The sequence below is a fragment of the Anguilla anguilla genome, chromosome 13 (assembly GCF_013347855.1).
Source record: "Anguilla anguilla isolate fAngAng1 chromosome 13, fAngAng1.pri, whole genome shotgun sequence".
Taxonomy (NCBI): Eukaryota; Metazoa; Chordata; class Actinopteri; order Anguilliformes; family Anguillidae; genus Anguilla; species Anguilla anguilla.
This window is the reverse complement of record NC_049213.1, coordinates 37197671-37222734: the sequence shown is the minus strand read 5'-3', so window position 1 is coordinate 37222734 and position 25064 is coordinate 37197671. Positions and strand designations below refer to the sequence as shown.

The 25064-nt window shown below is 42.2% G+C and overlaps 2 protein-coding genes across 2 annotated transcripts; one reads left to right on the top strand and one right to left on the bottom strand.

Moving 5' to 3' along the window:
* Nucleotides 1-491: 491 nt before the first annotated feature.
* On the bottom strand, nucleotides 492-13443 carry LOC118211589 (olfactory receptor class A-like protein 1). Its single transcript, XM_035388924.1, has 2 exons — nucleotides 13392-13443; nucleotides 492-1630 (listed from the first exon to the last, which is right to left on the bottom strand). The coding sequence occupies exons 1-2, from the start codon at nucleotides 13407-13409 to the stop codon at nucleotides 788-790; spliced, it is 861 nt and encodes a 286-aa protein (XP_035244815.1). The 5' UTR covers nucleotides 13410-13443; the 3' UTR covers nucleotides 492-787.
* Nucleotides 13444-22411: 8968 nt separating this feature from the next.
* LOC118211584 (olfactory receptor class A-like protein 1) lies at nucleotides 22412-24479 on the top strand. The gene has a single exon (XM_035388919.1). It carries the CDS (start codon nucleotides 22662-22664, stop codon nucleotides 23646-23648), a length of 987 nt encoding a protein of 328 aa, XP_035244810.1. The 5' UTR covers nucleotides 22412-22661; the 3' UTR covers nucleotides 23649-24479.
* The last annotated feature ends 585 nt before the right edge of the window (nucleotides 24480-25064 follow it).

The window sequence follows — 25064 nt, the reverse complement described above, 5'->3', positions numbered from 1 at the left end:
TCTCTGCAATTTTTCTAGTGTGATATGGGATGTCTAAATTAATCCTTACTCACTGAATGATTTTCACAAGAGATATTTGTGTGTACATGGGTCGAACACTAAATCTTGCTATACTGTATTGTATACTGCTAAAAGAAAGCCTGTGTCACACATGTATGGACTAAATGGAAAAGGCTTCACTTTGAAGAATCATTAGGCTACTCTCTTGTACTTCGTGAAAATAATGGGATTTTCAGAGGCGATATTAGTTTAAAATATACGCTCTGAACTCAGCTGAGTTAAAATGAACCCCAAGGCTTTTAATTAATTGCACATATATATGAGTTTAAACTTTGAACAAGACTTTAACATGGACAAGGACACAGGATGTAATGATGTATCTGTAACCCTTATCAGTGAGGCTGTAGTGCATGGGCCGTTCGACAGTGAATCAGCTTGTCTGTCCATTTTCATCTGCAATATATTTATTTCATGCACTTAAATTTGAAAATACATTTTCATGTAAATTATTTAGTTACATAAATACATGTGTAGAAGCATGAAAAGAACAGAGAATACACATGAATCCCATAACTATCAAAAATGTTTTCCAATGTGTAGCTGCAAATGGCCAAGTATAAGAGAAAATCACCACATCCTTCTATTAAAACATATTGCTTATTCATTCAAGTGTTATTATGCCTTTTATTGAAATAAACATGGGTCCACAAAAATACCATAGAACACACAAGTATAGGAGACAATTATTCCCTCTCTCTACCTCCCCAAGTTACACTCTTCAATATTCTCATTGTGCTACTGTCGCCCGAGAGGCATTGGGAATGTTTTCTGCTTCCTTGCGTTTGGAGCCACACTGAAAGTAAGTGGCCAGCTTCCTGTTCGTGGCAATGATGAGCACAGGACTAATGGCAGAGTAGCAGGAGGCAAAGAAGATGCGTGTGTCAGAGACAGCTGGGTGCACACGGGAGACAAATAGCGTGTAGATCCACAGCACGTTGTCCAAGCTGAACAGTGCCACATACGTAATCACGAGCAGCAGGACGGCCTGGGAAGCCTCCTCTGTCTTCCGGCCGGCCCCCTGCAGGCCCTGAACCTGCCGACGATGCCGATACAGGACCAGCATCACATAGACTGCTGCTGCCGCCATCAGGCCAACAAAAGCGAAGTCTCGGATGATGTTCACCACACCACTGACCATGTAAGCCATGAGGCCTGGGAACACCACAATGCAGAACTCAAGGTTAAGGGTGAAATCAGGGATGGTGCGATTGGCAGGGAAAGCCTCAGTATAGAGGATGGCGGCGGGGAGGCTGGGGTAGATTATATTGAGCCCATAAAGGAAGACGATTGCATGAGGGAGGTGGCCAGGAAGCCAGCGTTTCAGCAAAGTCCAGCCAGGCATTGACGGGGCAATGACCACACACTGGTAGGAGCTCAGTAGGGAGGTGAAGGTGATGGACATGGCGCGGCTAACGCGGTAGATGAAAATGATTATTTTGCACGCATCGTTGCTGAAGAGCCCTTTAAATCCCAGGGCGCTCAGAGCCTGAGGAATTCCCCGACACACCGTCACCATCAAGTTGGAAAAGACCAGCTGGCTGAGGATGAACTCGTTGTGCGGCATGTGGCCCTGTGTGAGAAATAAACGGCAGAAGAGCAGCAGGGCTGCCAGATTGCTTGGGATTCCCACCACACCCAGAACAATGAAGCCGAATGCTTTCAATGCCAGGCGCACTTCCATCTGCCCCCCAGGTCCGTCTGTGGGGAGAGAATCAGGGTGCATTAAGCAGAGTGTGGCGACTGAGATAGGCAGGCGCCCCACTTCTGATTCAAGGCCTTAGGTTATCACAAAATAATTACAGTGTTGTATATGGAATCAAGAGAAGTTAGAGGAAATTTACAGTCTAATGATTCTGTGTAGAGCTTGTTGTTTTCAGCTCAGCCTTGCATTATTCGTTGATTGTAAATAGTTATTGAAAAATTACAAGTATACACACTGACAAAAATATATACGTATGCATGAAACTTTTTTTTAAACATAAATTTTTTTTTCTCATATTTAATTTTCCATACTTTTCTTCAAAATAGTATCAAAATATGAATTTGGAAACAGTATTACTGGGGATGAAACAATCATCCTTCAACAGTAACCTAATTATAAACATTCTCTTCAGAATTAGAATTACTTGGCATTTAACTGTCATTGACATTTGAATGTCCTGCTTCAGAATATGAAATAATACATTTCATTATGAGAAATATTCATAACAGTTACTGGTTGCATAAAAAATGTATTCCATTGAGTTCTATTCCAAATTATGATTCAGTTGAAATATAATTATTTCTACTTTTCACAGAATCACACTGAAGATTAATGTAATTCCTTACCTTGTGCTGATAAGCAAACTGATGAATTGCTCTCTGAAGCTGGGACCAGTAAATTTATCAATTTTGAATACTCTTGTTCCCACCCTGCAGGGACCAAATTAAAGCTGCTGTAGGCAACTTTCTCAATGGTTGCAAAAAACAACTTGACAATCGTAACACCTGTTGGCCCTGCCCACAGAGGAAGAGACACACCCCCCAACTCCCGGTTCTCCACGCACCTAGTCGTGAATGCGCATAAAATTTTGGCTACGACAACCAGGATTACAGCATTATAGACTGGCGTTACAGACACGAATGTCAGCCCCAAGAGTCCATGTAAAACAGCGGAATCTTTTTCTTCGTTTCAGAGCTTGCCAATAATAAGATATTTTCCATTTAGTCGCTGAGTTTAGTAGCTAATGAAGTGATGGTTCTGCTGAATTCAGTGGCTAGTTTAAAGTTAAATAGATATATGATGGTTTTCGATAGCTAAAATCAGCTAAATATTTTTTACATGTGCAAATTGTTCAGCAAGGTTAACCTCTATCCCATGCTAACAGTTACCCGATACACCTAACCCCAATTTGGTATTCTGGTGGATGTTTTACGGTAGGACCTTTCTGACAGCAGATAACTGCAGTAAGGTTCTATTTAACTTTACCTGTCCAACAGATAATGATAGCTTTCCTAGCTAGCCTAGGTCAACCACGTAATTTAACCTATCACAGATAACATAGCAAACATTTCATTCTTCCACGAACTAGCTCCTGAATGAAGTAACGTTATTAATAATAGCTTCCTAGCTACATCCTTGGCTAAATTCTTTGAAAGTAACTTAATTGGCTGGCAAGCAGAAAGTCCAGGTTCTGTCCACCAAAAACAATGCAAGCTCCATATTTGCCTTCAAATTGTGCTCTGATGTTAACTTTAGTTTTAGAGATAGCTCTATCCAATTTTATTTTCTTCCTTTTGGCTTTACTTAGCGCTGGAGCAGGCCGTCGTCTGCTGCAGGTGAAACTGTTTCTCATCACATCTGGCAATGTGTGCAGTTATGTGAATGCCCAAGGTCTATCATCAATACATAAACTGGCCTATCACTGATAGGTTCACACTGTATGCCACTTTGTTTTGTAAACATAAATTTGGGCTGAATCCCTGGTTTTAGAATGCAGATTTGAGGGTATAAACACCTGCTTTTTCTCTAATTGCTACCAATTAAGAATGACCGTTCCGTATTACATTTTTATAAACATCTGCTATAGATATGTACTATAGCACCAGCTATAGTAGGTCATTATAAACAGGGCTCTAATTATTTGTGATGCAAAAGAAAGATGTAGGTGAGGTGAAAATATTATGGGTTAATAAACATAATCACCGCTTAAGTCAGTGAGAGAAAATGTGAACCCATTCATTATCTATAGCTGAACGCAGGATGGCATACTGGCAGAGGCAAATAAACATGAGCATGTTTACCAATGAAATACATAACCAAATGATTCCATATGACAATTCCTTTTGTGCCAGGAGAACTGTGAAGCAGATTTTTCCTTAATGTTTCTTTGGACTTCCCTTATATACAATCCTGAACAAGCCTACAATACTGCAGTTCCCTTTGTTTACCCATATGAGGTCTGGACAGGAATTGGCCTGCATGACCAACAAGAGACCTCTCTTACGCCTCTAGTAATAGGTAAACTTCATAGTATACTCCTACAGTGATAGTAATTAGATGCTCCTTATGACAGCGCTTGATCTTATGATTGTACCTGTCATTTCTGTAGATACTGTTCAATGTACTATAGGTCCAAGTGGTGGTCCCTTCATGATCCGGACACTCATTTACGCAAACCCATCTTCCACAATTCTTTGCCTGGTGGGTTCTTTTTTTTACACAACAACAAGAAAATGGGGGGGGTAGTAGCAAGTTCATATTTTACAAGCAAATAAGTACACCACACTGCATAATCAATGGCAAAACTAGATAACTCCAATTTATAAGACATGGGGACATTCAATGACTGTTTCCATGGCCTTCTTCTAGAATACTGATAGGCACTAGAAAACTAATTCACCTGCCATACACTGATCATAGCGGACCCAGTGTTTCCAGGGCTGGACTTTTTCATGTGCACTTCTGGTACTGGCACTCATGGTTTTGATTTATAAATCAATCACATTTTCAATATTTTCTCCTTTTTTCATTATTTTCATTATTATAGTATCTGCTCTTAGTCTGGCCAAGAAAATAATTAAATTTTGAAACGTGAAGTGTCAAAAAGAGTTTTTACATTGCTCTAAATCCTCTTTAGAAAATATTTTGCAGGTATGTCATATAGATAATTAAACTGCATTTAAAGATTTATTATAAGTTAAAAGGCCTCCAGACCATAGACGTGTTCAAGGGGGGCATTGGCCCGCTTTTTGAAATTCAATTGGCCTCCACTGCGATCCCTCCTTTCAGAATAGTGATTGACAGTGCTCTTAGCCAATGAAAATGGCTGCTGGCAGAGGATTTTCTAGTGCCCCACTTGATTGGTGCCTGCCCTCCACTAAAAAAGACCCTGCTCCAGACCCCACCTCCCCCACCCATTGGGAAAGCATGTTGCATCACAGGTAATTACAAGCTTCCAGCAGTCAGATGTTCTAATTATGAGCTGTGGGAGAACCAGTCATTTTCTCACCTGCTATCTGGATGCCCCCCGAATGTTTCACTGGCCTCTCAGTCTTGTATTTGTTTCATTCTTGAGGATCATTACTGATGAGTGGACATTTTAACTGACTGCTTGATCTTTTCAGTTTAGCATCTTCAGTGTACTCATCAATGTGAAAGATTGCCCAGGGAGTTTTTTTGTGTTTTGAATTCACCAAAGCAATATTGTTGGTTAAATGTCATTAAGCTACTTAATATACAGCTAACATGTTTAGTATTACAAAATACTAAACGTAACCTTGCAGAGTACAGAGTTCTGAAACCTCAAAAGGGAAAGTGGGGGATTTAATTTCTTGTGGGTGAGCTGGGTACCAGTGGAACATGTTTGTGAAGGTGCTTGTGAATTCAGCCAAGGTACTGTGTGTCCCTATTAATGCCTGGGGGAAACCCTGGGTCAGCTTTTTCATTTGTTTAAAACTGAGATTTGTTTTGTCGTTTTAATAAATAAAGATACAAATGAGAACTGGCATGAGGGGACCAAATTGGGTGCTGGTACAGTATTAGTTTTAATTGGAAAATGCTCACTGCAATTTTTCTAGTGTGATATGGGATGTCTAAGTTAATCCTTACTGACAGAATGATTTTCACAAGAGATATTTGTGTGTACATGGGTCGAACACTGAATGTTGCTATACTATACTGTATACTGCTAAAAGCAAGCCTGTGTCACACATGTATGGACTAAATGGAAAAGGCTTCACTTTGAAGAATCATTAGGCTACTCTCTTGTACTTCATGAAAATAATGGAATTTTCAGAGGCGATATTAGTTTAAAATATACGCTCTGAACTCAGCTGAGTTAAAACGAACCCCAAGGCTTTTAATTTATTGCACATATATATGAGTTTAAACTTTGAACAAGACTTTAACATGGACAAGGACACAGGATGTAATGATGTATCTGTAACACTTATCAGTGAGGCTGTAGTGCATGGGCCGTTCGACAGTGAATCAGCTTGTCTGTCCATTTTCATCTGCAATATATTTATTTCATGCACTTAAATTTGAAAATACATTTTCATATAAATTATTTAGTTACATATATGTGTAGAAGCATGAAACGCGCAGAAAATACACATGAATCACATAACTTTATCAAAAATGTTTTACAATGTGTAGCTGCAACTTGCCAAGTATAAGAGAAAATCACGTCATCCTTCTATTAAAACATATTGCTTATTCATTCAAGTGTTATTATGCCTTTTATTGAAATAAACATGGGTCCAGAAAAATACCATTGAACACACAAGTATTGGAGACAATCATTCCCTCTCTCTACCTCCCCAAGTTCCACTCTTCAATATTCTCATTGTGCCATTGTCGCCCGAGAGGCATTGGGAATGTTTTCTCCTTCCTTGCATTTGGAACCACATTGAAAGTAAGTGGCCAGCTTCCTGTTGGTGGCAATGATGAGCACAGGACTAATGGCAGAGTAGCAGGAGGCAAAGAAGACACGTGTATCAGAGACAGCTGGGTGCACACGGGAGACGAATAGCGTGTAGATCCACAGCACGTTGTCCAAGCTGAACAGTGCCACATACGTAATCACGAGCAGCAGGACGGCCTGGGAAGCCTCCTCTGTCTTCCGGCCGGCCCCCTGCAGGCCCTGAACCTGCTGACGATGCCGATACAGGACCAGCATCACGTACACTGCTGCTGCTGCCATCAGGCCGACAAAAGCGAAGTCTCGGACGATGTTCACCACACCACTGACCATGTAAGCCATGAGGCCTGGGAACACCACAATGCAGAACTCAAGGTTAAGAGTGAAATCAGGGATGGTGCGATTGGCAGTGAAAGCCTCAGTATAGAGGATGGCGGCGGGGGCGTTGGGGTAGATTATATTGAGCCCATAAAGGAATACGATTGCATGAGGGAGGTGGCCAGGAAGCCAGCGTTTCAGCAAGGTCCAGCCAGGCATTGACGGGGCAATGACCACGCACTGGTAGAAGCTGAGAAGGGAGGTGATGGTGATGGACATGGCACGGCTAACGCGGTAGATAAAGATGGTTATTTTGCACGCACCGTTGCTGAAGAGCCCTTCAAATCCCAGGGCGGTCAGAGCCTGAGGAATTCCCCGGGACACCGTCACCATCAAGTTGGAAAAGACCAGCTGGCTGAGGATGAATTCGTTGTGCGGCATGTGGCCCTGTTTGAGAAATAAACGGCAGAAGAGTAGCAGGGCTGCCAGATTGCTTGGGATTCCCACCACACCCAGAACAATAAAGCCGAATGCTTTCAATGCCAGGCGCACCTCCATCTGCCCCCCAGGTCCGTCTGTGGGGAGAGAATCAGGGTGCACTGAGCAGAGGGTGGCGACTGAGAGAGGCTGGCGCCCCACTTCTGATTCAAGGCCTTAGGTTATCACAAAATAATTACAGTGTTGTATATGGAATCAAGAGAAGTTAGAGGAAATTTAAAGTCTAATGATTCTGTGTAGAGCTTGTTGTTTTCAGCTCAGCCTTGCATTATTAGTTGATTGTAAATAGTTATTGACGAATTACAAGTATACACACTGACAAAAATATATATGTATGTATAAAACAATTTTTTTCTCATATTTGATTTTCCATACTTTTCTTCAAATAAGTATCAAAATATGAATTTTTAAACAATATTACTGGGAATAAAATAATCATCCTTCAACAGTAACCTAATTATAAACATTCAGAATTAGAATTACTTGGCATTTAACTGCCATTGACATTCGAATGTCCTGCTGCAGAATATGAAATAATATATTTCATTATGAGAAATATTCATAACTGTTGCTGGTTGCATAAAAAATGTATTCCATTGAGTTCTATTCCAAATTATGATTCAATTGAAATAGAATGATTCCTGCTTTTCACAGAATCACACTGAAGAGTAATGTAATTCCTTACCTTGTGCTGATAAGCAAACCGATGAATTGCTCTCTGATGTTGGGACCAGTAAATTTATCAGTTTAGAATACTCTTGTTCCCACCCTGCTGGGACCAAATTAAAGCTGCAGTAGGCAACTTTCTCAACGGTTGCAATAATCATTTTGAAAATCGTAACACCTGTTGGCCCTGCCCACAGAGGAAGAGACACACCGCCCAACCCCCGGTTCTCCACGCACCTAGTCGTGAATGCGCATAACATTTTGGCTACGACAACCAGGATTACAGCATTATAGACTGGCGTTACAGGCACGAATGTCAGCCCCAAGAGACCATGTAAAACAACGGAATCTTTTTCTTCGTTTCAGAGCTTGCCAATAATAAGATATTTTCCATTTAGTCGCTGAGTTTAGTAGCTAATGAAGTGATGGTTCTGCTGAATTCAGTGGCTAGTTTAAAGTTAACTAGATACCTGATGGTTTTCGATAGCTAAAATCAGCTAAATATTTTTTACATGTGCAAATTGTTGAGCAAGGTTAACCTCTATCCCATGCTAACAGTTACCCGATACACCTAACCCCAATTTGGTATTCTGTTGGATGTTTTACGGTAGGACCTTTCTGACAGCAGATGACTGCAGTAAGGTTCTAGCTAACTTTACCTGTCCAACAGATAATGATAGCTTTCCTAGCTAGCCTAGGTCAACCACGTAATTTAACCTATCACAGATAACATAGCAAACATTTCATTCTTCCACGAACTAGCTCCTGAATGAAGTAACGTTATTAATAATAGCTTCCTAGCTACATCCTTGGCTAAATTCTTTGAAAGTAACTTAATTGGCTGGCAAGCAGAAAGTCCAGGTTCTGTCCACCAAAAACAATGCAAGCTCCATATTTGCCTTCAAATTGTGCTCTGATGTTAACTTTAGTTTTAGAGATAGCTCTATCCAATTTTATTTTCTTCCTTTTGGCTTTACTTAGCGCTGGAGCAGGCCGTCGTCTGCTGCAGGTGAAACTGTTTCTCATCACATCTGGCAATGTGTGCAGTTATGTGAATGCCCAAGGTCTATCATCAATACATAAACTGGCCTATCACTGATAGGTTCACACTGTATGCCACTTTGTTTTGTAAACATAAATTTGGGCTGAATCCCTGGTTTTAGAATGCAGATTTGAGGGTATAAACACCTGCTTTTTCTCTAATTGCTACCAATTAAGAATGACCGTTCCGTATTACATTTTTATAAACATCTGCTATAGATATGTACTATAGCACCAGCTATAGTAGGTCATTATAAACAGGGCTCTAATTATTTGTGATGCAAAAGAAAGATGTAGGTGAGGTGAAAATATTATGGTTTAATAAACATAATCACCGCTTAAGTCAGTGAGAGAAAATGTGAACTCATTCATTATCTATAGCTGAACGCAGGATGGCATACTGGCAGAGGCAAATAAACATGAGCATGTTTACCAATGAAATACATAACCAAATGAATTCCTTTTGTGCCAGGAGAACTGTGAAGCAGATTTTTCCTTAATGTTTCTTTGGACTTCCCTTATATACAATCCTGAACAAGCCTACAATACTGCAGTTCCCTTTGTTTACCCATAAGAGGTCTGGACAGGAATTGGCCTGCATGACCAACAAGAGACCTCTCTTACGCCTCTAGTAATAGGTAAACTTCATAGTATACTCCTACAGTGATAGTAATTTGATGCTCCTTATGACAGCGCTTGATCTTATGATTGTACCTATCATTTCTGTAGATACTGTTCAATGTACTATAGGTCCAAGTGGTGGTCCCTTCATGATCCGGACACTCATTTACGCAAACCCATCTTTCACAAATTTTTTCCTGGTGGGTTCTTTTTTTTTTTACACAACAACAAGAAAATGGAGGGGTAGTAGCAAGTTCATATTTTACAAGCAAATAAGTACACCGCACTGCATAATCAATGGCAAAACTAGATAACTCCAATTTATAAGACATGGGGACATTCAATGACTGTTTCCATGGCCTTCTTCTAGAATACTGATAGGCACTAGAAAACTAATTCACCTGCCATACACTGATCATAGCGGACCCAGTGTTTCCAGGGCTGGACTTTTTCATGTGCACTTCTGGTACTAGCACTCATGGTTTTGATTCATAAATCAATCACATTTTCAATATTTTCTCCTTTTTTCATTATTTTCATTATTATAGTATCTGCTCTTAGTCTGGCCAAGAAAATAATTAAATTTTGAAACATGAAGTGTTGCGAAGAGTTTTTACATTGCTCTAAATCCTCTTTAGAAAATATTTTGCAGGTATGTCATATAGATAATTAAACTGCATTTAAAGATTTATTGTAAGTTAAAAGGCCTCCAGACCATAGACGTGTTCAAGGGGGGCATTGGCCCACTTTTTGAAGTTCAATTGGCTTTCACTGCGATCCCCCCTTTCAGAAAAGTGATTGACAGTGCTCTTAGCCAATGAAAATGGCTGTTGGATGATTTTCCAGTGCCCTGCTTGACTGGTCCTTGCCCTCCAATAAAAAAGACCCTGCTCCAGACCCCCCCCCCCCCCCCCCCCCCCCCAGTTGGGATAGCATGTTGCACCACACGTAATTACAAGCTTCCAGCAGTCAGATGTTCTAATTATGAGCTGTGGGAGAACCAGTCATTTTCTCACCTGCTATCTGGATGCCCCCCGAATGTTTCACCGGCCTCTCAGTCCTGTATTTGTTTCATTCTTGAGGCTCATTACTGATGAGTGGACATCTTTACTGACTGCTTGATCTTTTCAGTTTAGCATCTTCAGTGTACTCATCAATGTGAAAGATTGCCCAGGGAATTTATATGCGTTATGAATACACCAAAGCAATATTGTTGGTTAAATGTCATTAAGCTACTTAATATACAGCTAACATGTTTAGTATTTTGTAATATTTATATTTGTAATATGAATGAACGTAACCTTGCAGAGTACAGAGTTCTGAAACCTCAAAAGGGAAAGTGGGGGATTTAATTTCTTTTGGGTGAGCTGGGTACCAGTGGAACATGACATGGCACTGTTTTCCCTGAAGCATTGTGGGAAGAGACATGTGATCCATGATGCTTGACTATTATAACTATTAATATATTATAACTATTATATTGGAGAAATTTCTAGCTGCACTGAGGAAGACAGAATTGCTCCATATGACATTTTTGACATGTGTGGCAGAGTTTCCCCCAAGTTAATAGTTAGTGAAAGATGAAGTACCTCAGAGGGTAAGTAGCTGTGGCAAGCTGTGATATTCACGCGGTATAGTTTGCACCTTACCTGGGGAAAACATGATGGCAATTTCCCCCCTTCCATGAAGAGCTGAGTCTGAGGTTTTAGTCAGAGATTTTTCTCCGATGTTTGTGGAGGTGCTTGTGAATTCAGCCAAGGTAGTGTGTGTCCCTATTAATGCCTGGGGGAAACCCTGGGTCTGCTTTTTCATTTGTTTAAAACTGAGATTTGTTTTGTCGATTTCATTAATAAATATACAAATGAGAACTGGCATGAGGGGACCAAATTGGGTGCTGGTACAGTATTAGTTTTAATTGGAAAATGCTCACTGCAATTTTTCTAGTGTGATATGGGATGTCTAAATTAATCCTTACTGACAGAATGATTATCACAAGAGATATTTGTGTGTACAAGGTTTGAACGCTGAATATTGCTATACTATACTGCATACTGCTAAAAGAAAGCCTGTATCACACATTAAAGGGAAGCATGGACTAAGTGGAGAAGGCTTGAATTTGAAGAATCATTAGGCTACTATCTTGTACTTCACGAAAATAATGGAATTGTCAGAGGAGATATTAGTTAAAATATACACTCTGAATTCAGCTGAGTTAAAATGAACCCCAATGCTTTTCATTAATTGCATTTTATATGACTTTAAAGCTTTGAACAAGACTTTAACATGGGCAAGGACACAGGATGTAATGATGCATCTGTAACACTTATCAGTGAGGCTGTAGTGCATGGGCTGTTCGACAGTGAATCAGCTTGTCAGTTTACCTGATCTCTCACTCCCAGTTTCTATTCTATCATTAATTATATGTGTACAAATTGTATTATAATCAGGTTGAAATCAAAAGGAACATTTAGTCCGCAGGTATAATGACATTGGAGTCTGAAAGACAACTTTCAAGCTCAAGGCTTGAGAACAGGCCAGGTATTTTAAGTAAAATGATTTCCATTTTCTTCTGCAATATATTTATTGCATACACTTAAATTTGAAAATACATTTTTATATAAATTATTTAGTTACATGTATGTGTAGAAGCATGAAAAGCACAGAAAATACACATGAATCACATAACTTTATCAAAAATGTTTAACAATGTGTAGCTGCAACTTGCCAAGTATAAGAGAAAATCACGTCATCCTTCTATTAAAACGTATTGCTTATTCATTCAAGTGTTATGCCTATTATTGAATTAAACGTGGCCACAAAAATGATACCATAGAACACACAAGTATAGGAGACAACCATTCCCTCTCGCTACCTCCCCAAGTTCCACTCTTCAATATTCTCATTGTGTTATTGTCTCCCGAGAGGCATTGGGTATGTTTTCTGCTGCTTTGCGTTTGGAGCCACACTGAAAGTAAGTGGCCAGCTTCCTGTTGGTGGCGATGATGAGCACAGGACTGATGGCGGAGTAACACGACGCGAAGAAGACGCGTGTGTCCGAGACGGCTGGATGCACACGGGAGACAGATAGCGTGTAGACCCACAACACGTTGTCCAAGCTGAACAGTGCCACATACGTACTCACAAGCAGCAGGACGGCACGCGATGCCTCCTCTGTCTTCCGGCCGGCCCCCTGCAGGCCCTGAACCTGCCGACGGTGCCGATACAGGACCACCATCATGTACACTGCTGCTGCCGCCATCAGGCCAACAAACGCAAAGTCTCGGACGATGTACACTGCACCACTGACCACGTAAGCCATGCGGCCTGGGAACACCACAATGCAGAACTCCAGGTTGAGAGTAAACTCTGGAATGGTGCTGTTAGTGGGAAAACCCTGACTATAAGGTATGGCAGAGTAGTAGGTGATTATATTGAGCCCGTAGAGGAAGATGATGGCGTGGGGGAGGTGACCAGGGACCCAGCGTTTCAGCCAGGTCCAGCCAGGTTTGGGCGGGGCAATGACCACGCACTGGTAGGAGCTTAGCAGGGAGGTGATGGTGATGGACATGGCTCGGCCAACACGGTAAGTGGGGATGATTGTTCTGCAGATACCATTGGTGAAATGTGGGTTGATGCCCAGGGCAGTCACTGCCTGAGGAATGCCCCGGCACAGCATCACTATCAGGTTGGCGAAGACCAGCTGGCTGAGGATTAACTCATTGTGTGCCATGTGGCCCTGTGCTACTAACAAATGGCAGAAGAGCAGCAGGATTGCCAGGTTACCTGGGATTCCCACCACATCCAGACCAATGAAACCGGCTGCTTTCAATGCCAGGCTCACCTCCATCTGCCCCTCAGGTCCGTCTGTGGGGAGAGAACAAGAGTGCATTAGCAGAGCGTGGAGACTGAGATAGGATGGCACCCCACTTCAGATCCAAAGCCTTAGATTAGCACAAAATAAGTACGATACTGTAAAAGAATACAAGAAAACTTTATCATACTTTATGGAATAGAAGAAGAAATATTGTTTAATGATTCTGTTCTGAGACCATTTGTCTTTAGATCAGACTGAAAAGCTTTGCATTATTCAAGTGTAAATAGTACTAGAAAAATTACAAATACACACAGACACATGTGTGTATAAAATCATGATCATCAGTGAAAGCTTTAAATGACATTTGATATCAATATGTTTTCTTCGCATAAGTGTCAAAAGAAAATATGGATTTGGAAGTAATATTACTGTGAATCAATATTCATCCGTCAACGGTAACCAAATTATTCATATTTCGTTCAGAATTACTAGGTATTTAACAGACATTTACATTGGAAAGAACTGCAGCAGAATATGAGAAAAACATGAAACATTATAAATATTAATTTCTGGATAGATACAAATATATTGCAGAGATATACTGAAATTTTTGATTCCATTGAAAAAGAAACAATTCTGACTTCACTGTGTCGGACTGAAGAGGAATGTGTTTCCTTACCTTCTGCTGGCGATCAGACAGATGAATTCCACTCTGAAGCTGAGATCTGCTAATTTATCATTTAGAGCCCCCTTGATCCAACCCACAGGGACCAAATTAATTACTATGAATACAGTATCTCATTTAATAGCATACAAACACAGCCCATGGAAATTAGATTCTCATTCTGCTCATTCATTAAGGAAGGCGGTTGTTTAGATTATTGTGCTTTTAACCATTGCAGTACAGGGTTTCAATAAATGAAAAATACTGAAGACAATTTTCTTGCTTCCTTAACACATTTAAAGCAGCCATAGTTTTTCTCTCAAGCAACAGATAGGGATTATGGCTCAGGTGGAGTAATGTTTGTCAATAAGGTGTGAAGCAGTTGAAATTATAGAAATATATTCCAGTATTGGAAATGTGTTATGCTGGTTCACATAAATGATCAATTTTAATGTTGATGCCTTTTCTGCATAGACTGTAGAAAAATATGGACAAAGTCACTGTGATGTCACCCATTGACTCTCTATGGGCTTGGTAAAAAGCATTTTTAAGCCTGGGAATTGTAGTTTATGAGCGTTGCCATGTACAAGTTAGAGCCAGAGACTGAGCCGTAGGGACATGAAGTCTGGCCGTCCACTAAGCGTATGAGATACAGTGACTCGGTAGTGGTGCAAACTGTCCCTGATTTGTCCACAAAATGTTACTGTCTTGTCCAAATAGCACAATAACTTAACAAATCAGCATATGGATGAACATTATACAAAGAAAAAACACCCATCGTGATGACTTTTTCTCGTGGAAAAAGAAAGATTGACTTCATATTTTTACCGTATTGTTACCGTTGACTTTAAAATGGGTGGCTGAAACACCTATATTGGAGCCAACCGCGCTGGCGCTAATGAGCAATGACACTCAACAAGACAAGTGAGGAAGTGAGCTTCAGAAATGCAGCCCAGTTGGTTTTCTGACAGGTTGATATATGAATAGCAGGGGTAAAAGGGGACAGATCATTGTGAATGAAACGCAACATTTTATACCAAAGTTTTTGGGAATTTAACAGTTGTCAGTCAATAATAATTCAATTAGGCAAGTACAAGTTGGTATTTTATATGATCAAATATTAGAGTCTCATAATCTAAATACATCAACTATACTGACTGAGTTTAGATTTTCTATCTGACTAAATGAAGTGACACTTCCTTACTCTGTTCACACAATGAGCGATTCCGTTGGTCACTCAAATGTATTTGAGGGAGGGGCAAGAGGTTCCCATTGTGTCCTGTTAGTGATGTCATGTAGCGACAAATTTTTTGAAGAGAAATAAAGGCATTAAACTGTATCAAAGACCATCCTTGAGTTAATATAGTTATGTCATTACACTAATAAATATTATTTGTTACTGGCTTGCTACCTAGCAATCTCTATCTCTCACTAGCTAGCTAGTGATCTTTCTGTATATGTCTTGCTAGCTACCAATCCCTCTATGTATCTCTGACGTGTTAGCTACCTAGCAAGCGATCTCTATCTAACTCTCTGTCCAGTTAGAGAGCTAGTGATCTCTGTCTCTTAGTAGCTTAGTAGATGTTACAAGAACTGATACTTCATTACCACATCGATGCCACAATTCGGAAAATGGTACAACACTAGTTTTTGCAGTATCGTTGGTACTAAGTCAAAATTGATTGAAATCAGTTTAACCCTAAATTAATGCATTGTGTGGGCAAACATCTTAATGTGATACAGCCTACTAAAATTTTGTGACTTACTCTCACATTTTCCCCAACAATGATAATGATTATCAATGATAATAGTCGGACCCAATAGTTAGCGTGCTGAAAACCGTAAAATTTCACTAAGCATAGCATTTATCGGGTTCTTGAACACTGGTCCCCGGAATTTACACAGCTTCTGTATGCTCATATTGATGGCCTCATTGACACTGGTCAAGAAAAGTTGATGACTATTCAGAATATATATAACTTTTAATACAAATTTAATTACACTTTCTACTGGGGCTTATTTTGTTTATTCAGGGTGTGAAACAATTCTTTTTTTCTATTTTATGGGTTAATGCTATTGCCTTGTGCTTAATGTTTGCTTAATTTTTCTACTCGTTTGTTCTTTTTACCCACATTTAGTGCATACATATCCCACAAGCTAAAAAAAAAAACCCAAGAAAATAATTTTTTTGTCTTGTGTGCAGAAAATATCTGCATCATACATTCAGTACATGCACCATATTGCCCCTCCTGTTCTGAATATTAGTAGCACTGAAAGGAGCGAGGTAGCTCGCATTTATGAGATCAGCTGAATGGCATCAGGTCACAGATACAGTTCTGTGCATTAGCTGTGTTAATGTGTTGGGAACTTTGTAGAATGGTAATGGCAAAAACAGCTACATGGTTTTGTGAAGGGCAGCCTCCAGGATCTTTAGCAGTTGCTCAGGTTTGGAAAAATATGTCTTATAATGGCCTCCACTGGTCACAGGACTCCTTAGCTAATCAAGATTATGGGTCAGATGTCACCACAAAGTGCGTCCCTCTACTGAACAAAACTTTCTGTGCTACTGTACTTTCTCGCTCCAGAGTGCGTACTCTTTGGCTGGAGGTCAAACTCGGGAGCCCTGTAGTTCCTTTCCGGAACATGGAAATATGAGGTTTGGGAGACAGCTAATAACTTTAATGAATTACTGGTGCTGAAATACACTGAACACGTATTGGACCCACATGAACTGTGATTGGCTACCCCCTGTGGTCTTCCCCTATGGAGTTGCTCCCAGTGACAGTGCCCCCTGCCAATGAAAGTGGCTGTTGTTGGAAGATGATTTTCCATTGCCCTCCATGACTGCTCCTTGGCCCTCCCTTAAAAAAATCCAAGAAACGCCCCTGCTCCAGACACCCCCCTCCCCCCGCGCCCCGCACCGCCCCAACCCTTACCACTGGGAAAGCATGCTGCACCTTGTGTAATTACAAGCTTCCAAGAGCCAGTTTTTCTAATTGGGAGCTGTGGGAGAACCAGTCATTTTCTCACTTGCTATCTGGATGTCCCTCGAATGTTTCACCTGCCTTTCAGTCTTGTTTGTGGTTCATTCTCGAGGTATATTACTGATGAAAGTACAGATGGAGTTCATCAGATTTCTTGGCTTGATCTTTTCAATTTAGCATATTCAATGTGGTCATCCTATAGATTTAAAAGTGAGGTTTGCCATTTAAGCTCCATGAAAATGGGAGTGATTGCCCAGGGAATAGATTTTTACCTTATGAATATACCTAACTATTACCGTTGTTTAAATCTTGTTAAGCTAATTAATACACCTAACATTAATACGCCTAACAGTATTCTGTTATAAGTATATTTGTGATATAAATGAACCTGATCTTATAGATAACAGAGTGCTAGAACCTCTGAAGCTGTGCTGGGTGACATTGTGGGAAGAGGCCTATGGTCCCTGCTGCTTGCCTATTATAATGTGGAAGAGCTTGTTAAATAATAGCAGCTCAGGATGACAGCATGAGGAAACCTGTGTGTATGTTCTTGAAAAATAATATCCTTCTTAACTTAAGATGAGTCAACTTTTTTAGATTGTATCATCTGACCATAGTACCCCTTAACTCACTCCTTTTTTGTAATAGATTTGTACTGGCAGTTTAATAAACAATGATTCAATTGAGAAATTCCATAAGGGGGCCAAATTTGGTGCTGTACAAGATTAGCTTTAATAGGAAAACACATCTCAATTTATCTAGTGCGATGTGCAATGTCTAAATTAATGCTTACGGACACAATGATCATCACAAATAGTACTTGCATGTTTAACACTTTGAATATTTGTTTACAAAACTATATCGCTTAAACAGTGCATGCTGGGATAGGCTTCAGCACCTCCAACGACCCTGACCAGGAAGGTGAATATTAGACAGAATGATACATTGGATTCAGTTCAACTTTATTTGTATCGCACTTTTTACAGAGACACTGTCACAAAGATATACAGCTATACAGTGTAACAGGGCAAAAAACCAGGCCTGAACCCCCACAATGCAAGCGATAATAGCTGCAAAGTGGGGGATAGAAACACTCGAAAGCCGGTGAGATCTCAGGAGGAACCCGGGGTAATGAGTAGGGTATAGCCGCAGGCTTGCAGGCGCCTCTCCGCAGCCCCACCACCTTCACGGCCCTTCGGTGCAAAAACTGTTCGGCTATAGATCTTTTTGGAGATCTTTTTTTTTTTAAATAACTAGGTTATAGGAGGAAGGTGAGCTATTAGTTATCTTGCTGTCCAGCTACATTGCTAATTTGCTATTTCAGCATCCAGCAGAAAAAAAAAACAGATAGGCATTTGATCACATCAATTCTCACAGTAATTGCCGATCCAATGTGACGTTAGTTATAACCCCAGTATAGCTACATTGCCAGCTTCATCTTTAGGTACATCAGTGCCATACTGGCCTTTCTGCAGTTAACTATCTTTAGCTAACTACTTAGCTTGCGCTGCTATAATAACTTCTTTATCCCCAGGCCTCATTTGCTAGTGGTGCTGATCCATCTCCTTTGTCCTACAGAGAGTATGGATCAGGCAGATTTTATTTCTATTTTTTAAAGTGGAAAATACCTTTAACCAGTGCAACTAGTCTCATAAATTACAAAAATGACAGACACGTGGTGTCCCAAAACCTATTGCGTGTAACTGGCATGTTCTCCCCATGTTTGTGTGTTCTCCCCATGTCTTGTTATGTTCGTGTGGTATTCTGGATTCCTCCCACAGTCAAAAGACTTGGGCTTGCTTGCAAAAGTCAGTGCCAATTTCAACGTGACTACTCTGGTGAAATAAGAAATTAAAACTAAACATCAAATTATTTTAGTGTATAGGACATACTGTGCAGTAAGACTGGCCTCTTTCCACACCAAGGAGAGATCACTATGGCACTTTGGTAATTAGTCCTTTAATTTCAGCAGCAAATTTGAGCAAGAATAGTATTGTGAATTATTTTGCATTACCTTGACTTTCTGTGCCTTGACTCAGTTTTTTTTAACTTTAATTTGTTTTTCTTATTTGTATGTTACTCTCTTTTTTCTGCTTAATTCAGGCACATGCACATTTCAAGGAATATGGAATGAACTGACATTGATGCCTATGTTTCCAGCTCAGATATGTTGACATCTAGTGAATGTAGTCTCAGGATTTAACCCTGGTCTGGGCTATTGGGGTGGGCTCCAGTAATGTTCACCCAACTGTTACACTACAGTTTTATATTTTATATTTCTTTTTTCTGTTATTATTATATTTAGTTAGTAAATACAAATAGGACCTCTGGAAGGATGGCCTGTATTTAATCACCATGTGTGGCACATTCTTGTCTCTTGTGTTTAATTATGTGTTTCAATAAAAACAGGGCTAATTAATATGGCAAGCCTGTACAAGCTCTCGTTACTGGTCTGTTGAGATGGAATACATGGAGGGATTGAGTAATATTATTATTAATAATATTCTCTGGGACACATGGCACATTAAGTGATGGAAAACATTTTGTAAATTAGACTCTTGTAAATTAGATGCTGAATGAAATAAAAAAATAAAGGGTATGTATTAGAGGCAGAAAATACACACAATTCAATATTTTATTCCATAGCTTAATATCCTCAAGGACTCCAAGCCAAGTTACAAAAATGCCTCATAATTTTGTTCCCAAGTATCAGACATTATAATTAATTTATTATAATATAAAACTTCATTATAATATGTACACTAATATGATTAATGTGATTTTATTTTATTCGATGTCAACTCTCTGTAAATCTCTATGCATGTGTAGGATAGTGTATCAGTTCTCTAATGTGCGTCATGCGAAATTGTTGAACAGCAACTGATTTGTTCAGGGGGTAACAAAAGATGGAACCTTTTATAAACAAGACATTTTACTTTGCTTTCCTGGAGGAAAATATGCTTAAATTCTGTGAGATTCCTGCTCTCATTTGGACTATACAGATCTGTAATTAAACATTATTATCCATTAAATTATTCACCCGTTGACCATTATGTTGCGAGGCGGACCTGAAGCTCCATGGGTGTGAGGTTATGTATTCATTGTTCCCTCTCTCTCTCAGCACGTCCTCCCACTGTACCCTGTCTGTGTACCCAGGTGTTTTCATTAACAACAGCTAACTCACACAGAGCCATTATCTCTTGTTTAGTATTAATTAGAAGTTGGGGTAGGAAGACACATAGGTAAACTCTGACTCCAGGGAGTAGCTCTGAAAGTGAACACAAATGGCAGGCTAATTTAGGCTACATTTTTTCTTGCGGTGTTGTTAGGGCCCTGCATGTTTCACAGGGTGTGTTCTGAGTTGAGGGTGCTCTGTTTAAGGTCCAGAATGACCATGGTGTATGTCACTTATTTTAATGACATTCATTATGGTTGTTATGGACGTTATGGTTCCTGCATCAACCAGTCAGGGATCCATGATGCTAAAGCCCAGCTTCTCCACTACATCACTCACAGTTTTTTTGGGATTGAATCTTGCGCCCCTCTTCTTTTTGACAAGGTGACAATGAAGCATGTCAGAAGGGCTCTATAATCGTTCAAGGAAAAGGCAAGAATAATTGCCACAGTGGTATTCGTTGTCATGGTGACTTTTTTGTTGTAATTTCTTTCTTGAGCCTCAACACCACTGAGAGACATTCTGTGAGAGTAGTTCTGTGCTCTCGTTTTATTTTTTTTCAGCAATTTTATTTTTTCTTTACTTATTGGTATCACCGGAGGTAACTGGGGGTGGTATTGCAACATAACAGTTAAGGAATTAGGCTTGTAACTCAGAGATGGGTTTGATTCCCAGCTGGGGCACTGCAGTTTTACCCTTGAGCAAGGTACTTATCCTGAATTGCTTCAGTAAATATCCAGCTGTATAAATGGGATGTATATAAAGAAGGCAAGCTGTGTATGTAGCTCTGGATACTGGCGTGCGCTAAATGTCAACGTAATGTAATGGCGCCCTGTGGAAACTGCAGGTTTTACTATGTCATGCAGTAACAGCAGGAGTCCACAAGGAGGCATTGTGGGTTTATTAATTTCCCGTGCAGCGCCAGCTGGCGTCGGAGACAAAGAAATTGAGGAAGTAAGTGTTTCATTACCCACGAAGAAAACGATCACGGGGGGGCAGCAAACCCTGAAGCGTGCGGAGGCGCGGGCGTACGTCTCCGTCGCACGGGAGACGCTGGCCTCAGGAGCGATGAGCCGCCGAAACGCCCGAAGCGCCGCGCGCGGCATGGCTCAGCGACCCGGCGAACGCAGAGGCACAAACGCCGGCGCTGGGACCGCACCCCTTACAGGAGGCCGCGACTGTTTGGGGATGGGCCGTCAGGGGACGCGGTGTTCGGTGGATTTAGTTTTCACTCAGGCGTGATCTAAGCGTTTGAGACCGCTTCGTGGTTCACCGATTCATGACAAAACAAGTAACTAAATGAATAAAACTGAAAGCGTAACTTTGATAATCATCTCCTGGAAACTTTGACAGGTGGTGTTTCATAATTTGAGGGTGTCAACCCACCTCTGAGCTGGGGGCCTCTTTGGGAATGGGTCTTATTTCTCTTTAACCAAATGAAGTGATATCAGTTAATCAGTCTTCTGTGCTGCAGAAAATTCAAACTAAACAACTGATAAATGCCCCTCGCTATATTCTCATTATTTTTTTTTCTAATAACACATGCTGATAAAGGGATGTGAACACTGTGTGTCTGCGTGCGTGCACACGCGAACGCGTGTGTGGGTGCGTGCGTGAATGCGTTTGCGCGTGAGCCACAGACCACGGTTACAGCATGCCATCGCACCGCAACGCTGGCACGTAATGTAACGCAAAACTTGCTAAATGCTATCGCAGCGTTGCAGATGGCCCGGGACTAAACCGGTCCTTACAGTCTTTGGGAGGTCCTTTCCTGTGTTACGCGTGAGGTGTCCAATGGGAGCTGTGAGATTGGGGAGCGGGCTGGGCTTTTTTCACACTGTGTTATACCTGTGTTATCGGATTTCTGGGCTGTGCTGCACCTCTTATCTCTGTTATTTGTGCCTATAGACAGTGCTATATCTATGTTATGTCTGTGTTCTGTCTCTAGACAGTGCTACATCTATGTTCTCTCTGTGTTTATTGTATCTCTAACCGCAGCATATCTGTGCTTATTGTAATAACAGAGGTATAGCACAGTCCAGAGAAACTATGTGGGCTGTCGCCTGTGTTTTCCCTGTGTTTTTTTCTCGTTCCTGTGGACCATGGTGCAGCACGTCTGCACTCCCCTGCCGCGTAAACGCAGTGGGGGCTTGCCCCGCGGGATAGAGCCAGACGAGGCTGTGACACTGATCGATCTGGACGAGTCGGAGATGGGTGAAAGAGGGTGAAACCAGTGGCCCGTGTCTCGCTATGGTTACCGCTCCAGGGGTATAAGAGAAGCGGGCGAGGCTGTTGTCTGGGTCAGTCGAGGGGAGGTTAGAGCTGAGTACCCGGGGGGACGAGCAAAAGAAGCACGGGCACAGCCTACCGCTCGCGTTTCCAGACAGGTAAGACAGACAGCACTTTGAGACGAGGGATGGAATCCGACATGCTTACTCGAGGACTCCTCTACCTCTTCCTGACGGTGGTGGGGGTTCCCGGTAACTGCACGGTGATCTGGGCCTTCCTCCACATGGGGTACTCGGAGCACAAGCTCCTTCCCGCCGACGCCATCGTGCTGCACCTGGCCTGCGCCAATCTGCTGGTGGTGGGGGTGCGCTGCCTGCTGGAGATCCTGGCCACCTTCGAGCTGGCCAACGTCTTCAGCGACACGGGCTGCAAGGCGGTCATCTTCGTCTACCGCACCTCCCGCTCGCTCTCCATCTGGCTCACCTTCGTGCTCAGCGCCTTCCAGTGCCTGAGCATCGCCCCGCCCGGCTCCGGCTGGGCCGGGGTGCGGGCGCTGGTGGCGCGCCACCTGGGCGGGATCTTCCTGTTCCTCTGGGTCCTGAACACCTCCATGAGCTCGGCGTCCATCGCCTTCTCGCTGGGCTCGCAGAACGACTCGGGGCTCATGCAGCACGGCATCAACGTGGAGTTCTGCTTCGTGCGCTTCCCCTCCCGCCTCTCGCGGGACGCCAACGGCGCGGTGCAGGTGGCCCGGGACGTGGTGCCCATGGCGCTCATGACCGCGGCCAGCCTGATCATCCTGGTCTTCCTGTACCGCCACAGCCAGCAGGTGAAGAGCCTGCGCGGCGGGGCTGGTGGCGGCGGCGGCGGCGGCGGGAAGCGTCAGGGGTCCTCGGCCGAGCAGCGGGCGGCCAAGGCGGTGGTCGCCCTGGTGACCATGTACGTGACGTTCTACGGGGTGGACAACGGGATTTGGGTGTACACCCTGACCGTGCAGAACACCCTCAAGTCCTCGCTGCTGTCGGACGTGCGCATCTTCTTCTCCTCGCTCTACGCCGCCGTCAGCCCCATCGTCATCATCGTCACCAACAGGAAGGTGAGCAAGCGGCTGAGCTGCGGCCGGGGGGACGAGAAGCCCGTGCAGAGCGCAGACACCGCCCTCTCCACCATGTGACAGGAAGCTGGGAACCTGCCGAAAAGGAGCAGGCTCACCTTCCCGCGTTCATGCGGGCTGAGAAACGGATTGCCGCGGACGCAGCCCTGTCTGCGTTCCAATGAACTCGTGCCTTCCAACATTAACACCATAGTGTTGTATTGCGGTAACAAAATGTGTGTGGTTCTGTGTGTGAAAGAACCCTGTCATGCAGCCTCCTCCATGGATGTTCAGATTGCAATTATGCAATGATTACTTTACATGCAGCATATGCAAAAAAAATACATACATGCAAGCCGAACCTGAAATGTTTTTGATTTGTCACACCTTTTGAATTACATGAGACATGGAAATGTAATACCTCAATAAGGTAAGGAAGTAAGGGACTAGTTTTGTGGAACCCCAGATATAGGAAAAATGCAGGCATCTACAGACAGGCAGCACTCATTGGCACAGTTCAGTACAACAGCAATGGCGGGCAACTGCACTATAAGAACCACACTTCAGAAGGTTTATGGCAACTGTGAGGAAGCTTCTAGAAGCTTTCCTGTCGTGTGATGAGAGCATGTTTCCATTTGTATGCCAGAAATTCGACAGTACTAAGACTGCAGGAGACATTCTCCTGTGTTCTCCTATCTTTGGTCTGTGGCCCCTTCGCCCCTGTATTCGCCGAGGGAAAGGCTCTTTTTGTGGCACCTAATTAGTTTAGATGTTGATTAACAAGATAATTGGCTCTAATTGCTGCCTAGAGCACCATTAATCGGAACAGTTCGCTTCACAGAGCGTATTAGGTGCGATTTGTGTAATGAAGCAGTTAGTCCAATTACAGAAGGCACAGTGAGCCAAATCAAGGGAGAACTAGAAGCAGTGTGTGTGTGTGTGTGTGTTCGTGCTGCACGACTGAGTGTGTGCGTTGGTACTGCATGACTGAGTGTGTGCGTTGGTACTATATGACTGTGTGTGTGTGTGTGTTCCTGCTGCATGACTGAGTGTGTGTGTGTGTTCGTGCTGCATGACTGAGTGTGTGCGTTGGTACTATATGACTGTGTGTGTGCACTGTATGTATGAGTGTGTGTGTGTGTGGGTGTGTATGTGTATGTGTATGTGTGTGTGCACTGTATGTGTGTAGGTGCATGTGTGTGTGTACATTTGTATGTGTGTGTGTAGGCGTGTGTGTGGGTGGATGGTTATGGATCTTTTCACCGATTCACTGATACTTTTGTTTTAGGTACATGCTCTGTACCATAAACAGGTGATTTTGCTGGCTGTGATGAGGTTATTTGAGCAGAACTGCATGTCCATCCGTTCTTCCTCCCCCAGCAGTCACCCCTATGCGCTCTCAGGAATTTGCAGAATTCAAGTCTCTCAAGCTTATATTCGACTGGGTTCACGTGTCCATGGCGATGATACAGTGCGATAAAATATAAACAGATCGTT